Source organism: Coregonus lavaretus, assembly GCF_964263955.1.
Source record: "Coregonus lavaretus genome assembly, contig: HAP1_SCAFFOLD_3410, whole genome shotgun sequence".
NCBI lineage: Eukaryota > Metazoa > Chordata > Actinopteri > Salmoniformes > Salmonidae > Coregonus > Coregonus lavaretus.
This window is the reverse complement of record NW_028166871.1, coordinates 30,825-42,687: the sequence shown is the minus strand read 5'-3', so window position 1 is coordinate 42,687 and position 11,863 is coordinate 30,825. Positions and strand designations below refer to the sequence as shown.

Sequence of the window (11,863 nt, the reverse complement as noted above, 5' to 3'; positions counted from 1 at the left end):
TTTTTTAAGTAAATACCTGCAGTCAACTTCAGAGATTCACATTCAGAGTGTTTAATAGTCATTGTACAAGGTTGCAGGTGTGATTGCAGGGTACAGTGAAAATCTTAGGCACCAAGCTCCAACAAGTTATATAAAATAATGAAAATGGTAATAAAATAAAATAAATGAAATATAACTATATACATCATCACCGTAGCAGTGATGAATAAATAAATGTCCATTGGGGTGGAGGCAATGCGTTAGGAGTTAAAGCAGATCACGTTCTACCTTTCACCTGTCACATTATTTAACATTTTGACACTTACGTAGTTCCGCAGAACAGTTGAGCCAGTCAGGTGTTTGTTTGTAAATAGCACAACGGGAGAAAGCGAGAGCAGGTGAGTCCAGCTGTGTATTGACAGGGGTCGCGTTTTATATTGAAAGTCAGCAGTGTTTTTTTACTTCAATAGCGTGATCAGGGACGTGCAACTATAGTTTTCCTTCACAGAAAAGACATTACTGCAACACATTTGGCAGAAAATAGCTTCATTGTTTTATCAGATGACAACAGAAGTGCAACGCTATTTGGCTGGCAGCAACACATGTAAATGAGCTTACAATGAAAAAACAAGGTATTTTTTGCTAAAACGATGCATGGCCATCATATTTCTAATGTTTAGGCCTATCATAGAAAAAATGTAGCCAGCTACATTTCCTAATGTTTTGCCTAAGTTCATCTTGCATTTTACCGGAGAAAATTAGGCTGGCTACACTGAGAAAAGTACCAGAGAAAAGTAGCTACACATCAGTCAGAGTGCTGTCTGCTGATAGAATGCCTGTTTGTGAATTCTCATCCGAGTTTAGAAGTGCAACTGAAGCCCAAAATTAGTCTGATGCCGAGCAGAAATTACAGTAAGAAGCTTTTTAGATATTCATTTAAAAAGCGCAGCAAGATATGCGTGAAAAATTCAGAATTCTAAGTTAACACCACCCCTAACTTTAACTTGCTATCTAAGGAAGTAGCTGAATTAATAAGGTGACGGAGCATCATGTGACCCGTTTTAGGAAGCTAGGCGTTCTGTATGTCACACGTCAATACTTCACAGAGAGGTATTTGAACATTTTTTAAAATCAAAATGCGTTTTTGGCCAGAAATGCCTTCTGGAACATGTGAACTGTCATGTGCCTTAACAAACATGTATGCCATCTGCAAATACAAATGAAATTGTTAAATTACGAGCCTAGTTGGTTTAGCCACGGAAAAAGACAGGAACCTTCCCGCTAGCCATAATTGGCTGAGATAATGGATGGGCTGGACATGCCGAGAGATGAGTTTGGATTGGTCTGCCATGTAGCATGCTTCTGTCTATAAAATAAGATGCTCAGTATGTGTAGATAATCCTTACTCAGTGGGAAAAAGTTGTGATGGACTACTTTCTGCACACGGTCAGCGTGAACCGGAGTGACTTGACAACGCGGGCCAAACAAGCTGTACAAACAAAACGAAAACAACAAGACGTCTTACTTAGTTAATGGGTTTCCAGTCTGCTGTGAAGCATTCATCAATGTATACGGGTAAGAGTCTAGCTACATTTTCAGATAATATACGTTTCTAATTTTGTCAGAAAGTCATTTTCATTGCATGTTAAAACGTACTGTTAGCTAGCTAGCGAACGTTAGCTTGCTGGCTCGCTAGCTAACATTACGTGTATGATCTGTGTAGTAACTTTATTCGTATCATAGAAATCCAGTTATAGCCTAATGTTAGCTAGCTAGCTAACGTTGAACCTAGATGGTTAGATTTAGCTACCTGCAGATTCATACTACAGCTTTTCATGCATGGTGGCTAGCTATGACAATCCGTTTATATTGCTAGTAGTATGGGTTGGGATAATGGTTCATTGTTTAGCTAGCTAGCTAGGTACATGTCTGAACAAAAGACTCCACTTCACCAGATAATTACATTGCCCATAAAGATAGCCAAGTGTGTCTGGGGGTGATTATGGCCATATATTGTATTTCATGAACATGTGTACATGTCTAGACAATACTGACTGGGGGTTGGTTATATAATTTATTTCACATGACCCATCAATTTAGACAAGTGTGTCTGGGGTGATTAGGCCATCTATTTTATTTCATGAACATGTGTACATGTCTAGACAATAGTGACCCATCCACTTAGCTAGATGTGGCTGGGGGGTGGTTATAGCATTTATTTCATGACCCATCAATTTAGACAAGTGTGTCTGGGTAAGCATCATCTAATAATTATAAAATATTTATACAATATTTGTATCTGGATAGGACACTTTCTATATGCAAGTAACCATTTCACTGTACGGTTTACACCTTCTGTATCCTGTGCATGTGACGAACAAATTTTGATTTTATTTGATATAGTGTATTTACCAGAGACGGTAAGGTGAGGAACTACATGACCTGCACTAGCCAGATTAGGATATAGGCGAAGGACTAGATAAAGTGTATTTTTACTTGGAGTTTTTCCTCATTGTAGGCTACTACTTTCACCACTTTTAGTCTTGAAATCTTTGGTTGTTTACTACACTACCGTACTGTTTAGCACATGGCCTCACATATGAATCCTTAAGAGATGTGTGGCTAAGGCATAAGAGGTTATGAACGATGCTGAATAGGTGTAGACAAAGAAGAGCTCTCCAGTAGGTGTACCAAACAATCAAGGGCTTTTTTTCTCAAAAGTGGGGTTACAAGTTTAGCAACTTTCATAGCTTTACTTTCCCAAAGGTTCCTCAACTACAGTGTATGATATACCATTTTGTAGCTCTGAGTCTCTACATTCATTTATTTTGGTTTGCGCTCGTTAGCATATTTAGTTAGCAGGTTGAGAGAAGAATTGTATGACGATATGAAAATCTGGATACCGCACAACCCTAGTGTGTACACATAATACGTATTCCATATCACACATCTCAGGCCGTAAGGGCAAAATGGCAGCGAGACGGCAGTGGCTTCTTTTCTTTTTTAAATCACAATGGCTCATGAAATACTCACCGGAAACCGTCAGCGACGTGATCAAGGGACCAGAAAGGTTATTTGAGGGAAAGGAGAAAGAGAGGAGACCCCTAGGGGACCTGTCCCCCCCTCCTGTCACCCTGTCACACTACTGTCCCCTTGCCGTCCTCATGTCTCCCCACTCACACAGAGAAACACATGGCGCACAGCGTCACAAGCCCTCAATTAATCGATGTCAGCACTTGGCCAATGTGACCTATACCTGTCTTATACAGTTCTTGGAGGGGTGTGTGTGTGTGTGTGTGTGTGTGTGTGTGTGTGTGTGTGTGTGTGTGTGTGTGTGTGTGTGTGTGTGTGTGTCTATGTGTGTATATGTGTGTGGGTGTGTGCATGTTTGCTGTGTACTTGGATGCCATCAGCCACACGCTCAATTTATGGATGTCCTTTGGGGTTCACTGTGCCTGTGTGTGGTGAAGCTCTAGGGTGGAGGTGGAAAATTATCAATTTAACATTCAGGAGTAAAGGCAGTTATTCAGCCATACTCTGAGTTGCTTTACAGGTCAATCACGCTCTGTTCTACTTGTATTTCGTAGTTCTCTGGCAGTGTGGATTGTTGGGAGGTAGAGCAAGAATGCATTTTTAGAAGAGGTGTAACCTACTTTTCAGCTTCACTCCAATAAACACAAAACATGGAGAATAGCACAGCACTATAATATCTAGTGCATTCGGAAAGTATTCAGACCCCTTCACTTTTTGCAAATTTTGTTACGTTACACCCTTATTCTAAAATGGATTAAATTATTTTTTCCCCCTCATCAATCTGCAAACAATACCTCATAATGACAAAACAGAAACAGGTTTCTAGAAATATAACATTTAGATAAGTATTCAGACCCTTTACTCAGTACTTTGAAGAAGCACTTTTGGAAGCGATTACAGCCTTGAGTCTTCTTGGGTATGACGTTACAAGCTTGGCACAAATGTATTTGGGGAGTTTCTCCTATTCTTCTGTGCAGATCCTCTCAAGCTCTGTCAGGTTGGATGTGGAGCGTCGCTGCACAGCTATTTTCAGGTCTCTCCAGAGATGTTTGATTGCAAAGGGTCTGAATACTTTTTACAGTTGAAGTCGGAAGTTTACATACACTTTAGCCAAATACATTTAAACTTATTTTTTACAATTCCTGACATTTAATCCTTGTAAAAATTCCCTGTCTTACGTCAGTTAGGATCACCACTTTATTTTAAGAATGTGAAATGTCAGAATAACTGTATAGAGAATGATTTATTTCAGCTTTTATTTCTTTCATCACATTCCCAGTGGGTCAGAAGTTTACATACACTCAATGAGTATCTGGTAGCATTGCCTTTAAATTGTTTAACTTGGGTCAAACGTTTCAGGTAACCTTCCACAAGCTTCCCACAATAAGTTGGGTGAATTTTGGCCCATTCCTCCTGACAGAGCTGGTGTAACTGAGTCAGGTTTGTAGGCCTCCTTGCTAGCACACACTTTTTCAGTTCTGCCCATATATTTTCTATAGGATTGAGGTCAGGGCTTTGTGATGGCCACTCCAATACCTTGACTTTGTTGTCCTTAAGCCATTTTGCAACAACTTTGGAAGTATGCTTGGGGACATTGTCTATTTGGAAGACCCATTTGCGACCAAGCTTTAACTTCCTGACTGAGATGTCTTGAGATGTTGCTTCAATATATCCACATAATTTTCCTTCCTCATGATGCCATCTATTTTGTGAAGTGCACCAATCCCTCCTGCAGCAAAGCACCCCCGTGCTTCACGGTTGGGATGGTGTTCTTCGGCTTGCAAGCCACACCCTTTTCCTCCAAACATAACGATGGTCATTATGGCCAAACAGTTCTATTTTTGTTTCATCAGACCAGAGGACATTTCTCCAAAAAGTACGATATTTGTCCCCATGTGCACTTGCAAACAGTAGTCTGGCTTTTTTATGGCGGTTTTGGAGTAGTGGCTTCTTCCTTGCTGAGCGCCTTTCAGGTTATGTCAATATAGGACTCGTTTTACTGTGGATATACAGTGGGGAGAACAAGTATTTGATACACTGCCGATTTTGCAGGTTTTCCTACTTACAAAGCATGTAGAGGTCTGTAATTTTTTATCATAGGTACACTTCAACTGTGAGAGACGGAATCTAAAACAAAAATCCAGAAAATCACATTGTATGATTTTTAAGTAATTCATTTGCATTTTATTGCATGACATAAGTATTTGATCACCTACCAACCAGTAAGAATTCCGGCTCTCACAGACCTGTTAGTTTTTCTTTAAGAAGCCCTCCTGTTCTCCACTCATTACCTGTATTAACTGCACCTGTTTGAACTCGTTACCTGTATAAAAGACACCTGTCCACACACTCAGTCAAACACACTCTAACCTCTCCACAATGGCCAAGACCAGAGATCTGTGTAAGGACATTAGGGATAAAATGGTAGACCTGCACAAGGCTGGGATGGGCTACAGGACAATAGGCAAGCAGCTTGGTGAGAAGGCAACAACTGTTGCCGCAATTATTAGAAAATGGAAGAAGTTCAAGATGACGGTCAATCACCCTCGGTCTGGGGCTCCATGCAAGATCTCACCTTGTGGGGCATCAATGATCATGAGGAATATGAGGGATCAGCCCAGAACTACAAGGCAGGACCTGGTCAATGACCTGAAGAGAGCTGGGACCACAGTCTCAAAGAAAACCATTAGTAACACACTACGCCGTCATGGATTACAATCCTGCAGAGCACGCAAGGTCCCCCTGCTCAAGCCAGTGCATGTCCAGGCCCGTCTGAAGTTTGCCAATGACCATCTGGATGATCCAGTTGAGGAATGGGAGAAGGTCATGTGGTCTGATGAGACAAAAATAGAGCTTTTTGGGCTAAACTCCTCTCGCCGTGTTTGGAGGAAGAAGAAGGATGAATACAACCCAAAGAACACCATCCCAACCGTGAAGCATGGAGGTGGAAACATCATTCTTTGGGGATGCTTTTCTGCAAAGGGGACAGGACGACTGCACCGTATTGAGGGGAGGATGGATGGGGCCATGTATCGCGAGATCTTGGCCAACAACCTCCTTCCCTCAGTAAGACCATTGAAGATGGGTCGTGGTTGGGTCTTCCAGCATGACAACGACCCGAAACACACAGCCAGGGCAAGTAAGGAGTGGCTCCGTAAGAAGAATCTCAAGGTCCTGGAGTGGCATAGCCAGTCTCCAGACCTGAACCCAATAGAAAATCTTTGGAGGGAGCTGAAAGTCCGTATTGCCCAGCGACAGACCCGAAACCTGAAGGATCTGGAGAAGGTCTGTATGGAGGAGTGGGCCAAAATCCGTTGTTGCCTTCTCACCAAGCTGCTTGCCTATTGTCCTGTAGCCCATCCCAGCCTTGTGCAGGTCTACCATTTTATCCCTAATGTCCTTACACAGATCTCTGGTCTTGGCCATTGTGGAGAGGTTAGAGTGTGTTTGACTGAGTGTGTGGACAGGTGTCTTTTATACAGGTAACGAGTTCAAACAGGTGCAGTTAATACAGGTAATGAGTGGAGAACAGGAGGGCTTCTTAAAGAAAAACTAACAGGTCTGTGAGAGCCGGAATTCCTACTGGTTGGTAGGTGATCAAATACTTATGTCATGCAATAAAATGCAAATGAATTACTTAAAAATCATACAATGTGATTTTCTGGATTTTTGTTTTAGATTCCGTCTCTCACAGTTGAAGTGTACCTATGATAAAAGTTACAGACCTCTACATGCTTTGTAAGTAGGAAAACTTGCAAAATTGGCATTGTATCAAATACTTGTTCTCCCCACTGTAGATAATTTTGTACCTGTTTCCTCCAGCATCTTCACAAGGTCCTTTGCTCTTGTTGCAGATGCGTGGTCCCATGGTGTTTATACTTGCATACTATTGTTTGTACAGATGAATGTGGTAACTTCAGGCGTTTGGAAATTGCTCCCAAGGATGAACCAGACTTGTGGAGGTCAAAAAAAAAATGTCTGAGGTCTTGGCTGATTTCTTTTGATTTTCTCATGATGTCAAGCAAAGAGGCACTGAGTTTGAAGGTAGGCCTTGAAATACATCCACAGGTACACCTCCAATTGACTAGCCTATCAGAAGCTTCTAAAGCCATGACATCATTTTCTGGAATTTTCCAAGCTGTTTAAAGGCACAGTCAACTTAGTGTATGTAAACTTCTGACCCACTGGAATTGTGATACAGTGAATTATAAGTGAAATCTGTCTGTAAACAATTGTTTGAAAAATTACTTGTGTCATGCACAAAGTAGATATCCTAACCGACTTGCCAAAACTATAGTTTGTTAACAAGAAATTTGTGGGGTGGTTGAAAAATGAGTTTTAATGACTCCAACCTAAGTTTATGTAAAATTCCGACTTCAACTGTATATATATATATATATATATATATATATATATATATATATATATATATATAGACTTTGGCTTCTATTGGTTTCCATTTTAAATTTTTGGTGCAACAGGGTATTTGCTCCCCATCTGAACAATAACTTAGGGGAAAGACTGAGCTATAGTGTTTAGTTTCTACATATCTATCTTCAGATGGCTTAACTTGTACGATATAGAGTACCATCCAAAAATAACAGGGCACTTTTACCAGATAGTTGCCGTTGAAAACCTTGTTAAGACTTTATTTTAAGGTGCACATATTAGCCACTAATTTGTAGTTAATAGGTGTGTATACAAGCAGCTAATAAGCCTTTTATAATGTTTTATTAGCCATTTATTAGTCCTTAAGTGTTTTCTTATTCAAACATTATAAGTCACGTATTACTGGCCAAATCTTAATAACCTCATTGTTAGTCATAATAAAGACATATTAGTATTTAATAAAGAGCAAGTTACACAATAAAAATACTCTTAGTAAGGTTTCTCAATGTAGAACTAATAAAAGCATAGTACCTTAAGATGTGTTCCCTATATCTAAGTATTACCTTATTCTTATAATATTGTTATAATATTGTCCAGAAATGATCACATTGGATAGAAAGGCCACATTACATCTCCCCACACATGAGCAAAAGCGTATAATGTTCCTGAAACTAAGAATGTGTAGTTTCATGATATAGTACACTTCCATAGTGTATCTTTGTATTAGGACTTGCTGCAAGTACATGTATTTGGACAATGACGTTTGTATTTGTTTAGCCTATGGTTCAGTGAGGGAGAGTTTGCATTTGATTAGTCTATGTATTTATTTAGCTTATGGTTCAGTGAAGGAGAGTTTGCATATGTGTTATATATGTCATATGTGTTTGTAGAGGGGTTTAGAATAGCTGATGCCGTATCGACACAACACCTTAAGTAAACGTTTCTCTCATTTCCTGGGAAATTCCCATTTAGTCATTTGTGGTCATGTGTGTCCTTCAAGTGGTCATTGTGATTTAAAGATACAGTATGGACGTTTAGTTGCTAATTGTTTACATCAAATTTTCAATTGAATGTTAGCTTGTATGGCGTATATCAGGGATCATCAACTAGATTCAGCCGCGGGCCGATTTTTTCTTGAGCGGTTGGTCAGGGGGCCAGAACATAATTAAAAATATTTTTTATATTACAAATTCACGGCAAGAAGCCCAAACAGATATAATATTTGACTAAAACATGATCATTTCAAACCTTGCTTACATTTGTATACAATCGCATACAGTGCCTTCAGAAAGCATTCATACCCCTTGACTTATTGCAGATTTTGTTGTGTTACAGCCTGAATTCAAAATGTATTAAATTGACTTTGTAAATTGGCTGTTCATCGTTGCTAGACAACCATTTTCATGGCTTGCCATAGATTTTCAAGACGATTTAAGTCAAAACTGTAACTCGGCCACTCAGGAATATTCAGTGTCTTCTTGTTAAGCAAATCCAGTGTAGATTTGGCCTGTGTTTTAGGTTATTGTCCTGCTGAAAGTTTAATTCATCTCCCAGTGTCTGGTGGAAAGCAGACTGAACCAGGTTTCAATGAATCAATGTCATTTAATTAAACTACACAATTATTTTGTTTCAGGCAAACATTACATGCTTTTGCTTATGGGTGTGGGGAGGTGTGCCCATTTTAGCTTACTAAGAGCCTGCTTCTTGTGTAACTTGCTCTTTAATAAATACTAATATGTCTCTATTATGACTAACAATAAATCTATTAAGGATTGGCCAGTAACACATTCATTATAATGATTGAAAAAAATATATACTTAAAGCTGCAAAAGGTAACTTTTTGGGCGACCTGACCAAATTCATATAGATATGTGAGTTATAGATCTGTCATTTTCATTGAAAGCAAGTATAAGAAGCGGTAGATCTGTTCTGTGTGCAATTTCTATGCTTCCCATTTGTTTTTGCCGTCTTTTACTTTTGGTTTTGTACACCAGCTTGAAACAGCTGAAAATACAATATTGTTGGTTATGGAAATTATATTTCTCAGCGGTTTAGATGATACAATGATTCTCTACACAATGACTGCTTCTTTTGTCACATAAACTGAAATTAGGCAAACCATTAGAATTTTAGCAACCAGGAAATGGCAGAGCGATTTCTGCATATTGCACCTAAATAAAGGCCTAATATATGGCTAATAAGACATAATAAAGACCCTATTAGCTACTTTTATACACTCTTATAAACTACGAATTCTAATAAAATCAAATTGTATAACACATATTTAGCAGGTGTTATTGCGGGTGTAGCGAAATGCTTGTAATACTGCAAAGTTGCTTAGGAGCATTAGCTAATATGTGCACCATAATATATGTGCTAATATATGTGCACCTTAAAATAAATTGTCATCAAAATATTTGATTTAGTTGACATACCCATGTATGAAGATTAAACAAATGGGCTCCTGCCTACATGCTATTTTAATATGGGCTGTCCTTCACCTAAATGATCACATCACAGTGTTTCTTAATCTTTGTACACAAGGTGTGCAAAGATCCTTTCGACATGAGTGCACATGACCACATTTGCCAGGTGTGTCATTGTTAAAAGCACATGTGCTTTATCAAACATTGATATTGGAGCATTGCCAAGGAATTAACATGTATAAGTACCTCAAGGATGTAAACGTTCAACAGATCCTCACTGAAACCTCACTACAACAGACATGATGTACCAGGCTTTTCTGCTGACGATCCCTCTACTTATGGCGTTTCAGACGTCAAACACTTCACCGCTTGATTCTGTAAAGAAGATTGGACCGACAAGTGCTCCAAAAGTTGCCAAATTTGATGAGATAAGAAATAGGGCTCAGTTCATTGCTAGAAGCTGCAAGGAAGTTAAAGACGTATATGGTCAATCTGAGAATGGTCTGTACTACTTGACCACAGCTACTGGGGTGGTGTACCAGACCTTCTGCGACATGACCACAGCGGGCGGCGGCTGGACTCTGGTGGCAAGCGTGCACGAGGACAACATCTACGGGAAGTGCACGGTGGGCGATCGTTGGACCAGCCAGCAGGGCAACAACGCCAACTGGCCACAAGGGGAAGGCAACTGGGCCAACAGGAAGACCTTCGGAACAGTGGAGGGAGCCACGGATGACGACTTCAAGAATCCTGGCTACTACGACATCGTAGCAGAAGACATGTCAGTCTGGCACGTTCCCAACAACACTCCGGTCAACCACTGGAAACTGGCTGCCATCATGCGCTACCACACTGACAGGCGCTTCCTCCATCTGTACGGGGGAAACCTGTACAACCTCTTCCACCGCTACCCAGTCGAGTACAACGTTGGGGCACACCTGTCCGACAATGGACCCTCCATTCCCATAGTGTATGACCTCGGGGACAAAGAGTCCACCAAAAGGTTCTATGGCCCTTACACTGAAGGGGAGACTGAGGGAGGCTTCATCAGTTTCAGAGCAATAAACTATGAACGGGCGGCCACAGCCATCTGCTCTGGGGTCAAACCCAAAGGCGGTAATGCTGAAACCTACTGCATTGGTGGCTGTGGGTTTTTCCCTGAGGGTAACCCTCTTCAGTGTGGGGATTTCACCGCCTTTGCCTGGAATGGCTATGGGACCCATGTAGGTTGGAGTGCATCAAAACAGATGATTGAGTCAGCTGTGTTACTCTTTTACCGCTAATGCACTGTGCATTTACTTTTCTTTGATTGATTGATAGATTTTGGGGTAAAACAATTTCCATTACTATAAAGAAATAGCATAAAGCAATAACCATTCCATACATCATAAAAGTATTTGCGTCTTATACAATCATTAAATGCTGATAGTGGCGAATATATTATTATGTCATGTGAGGCTCTTAATAACTGAATCACTGTAAGGTTACTGTAAACCACTTTGTGACACCTGTTGTGTTGGGGTGATGGGGGTTGGAAATTCAGTGTATGGATTGTGTGTGTTTGTTTGAACTTTCTTCCTGCAGTAACGTAACAATAAAGTAGTCTATAGGTCTGAGAGCATGAAATGAGCCTACTGTACTTTTTCATTATAATATTTATTTATTCTTTTTTTGGTGGGTGTGGGTGGGGAGGTTAAGATGAACTTACTCCTCCAAATGTGTCTATCTATAGAGAGATGGAGAGGACATATTCTGAGAAGGAGAGAGAGAGAGAGAGAGGGAGAGAGAGAGAGAGAGAGAGAGAGAGAGAGAGAGAGAGAGAGAGAGGGGGGGGGGGGAAGAGAAAGGCCATGTTCTGAGTGCTGTAATGATGCCCCAGTGTATTGACACAACTAGCCATGTGATGTTTTGAAATGTAGATATACATTGTATGCTGCTGGCTGTCGGATTAAAACATGTTTGTCACTTGAAGAAAGACACTGGGCATGATCGTATCTAACTAATGGCGTTCCTCTAGGGGACACACACACATGGCC

At 40.3% G+C, this 11,863-nt stretch overlaps 1 protein-coding gene across 1 annotated transcript; it reads left to right on the top strand.

The window, feature by feature from the left end:
- Nucleotides 1-10,126: 10,126 nt before the first annotated feature.
- Nucleotides 10,127-11,110, top strand: LOC311114188 (intelectin-like; the record flags this gene model as incomplete). The annotated part of the gene is made up of 1 exon (XM_084189460.1): nucleotides 10,127-11,110. One exon carries the CDS (start codon nucleotides 10,127-10,129, stop codon nucleotides 11,108-11,110), a length of 984 nt encoding a protein of 327 aa, XP_084045586.1.
- Nucleotides 11,111-11,863: the final 753 nt, after the last annotated feature.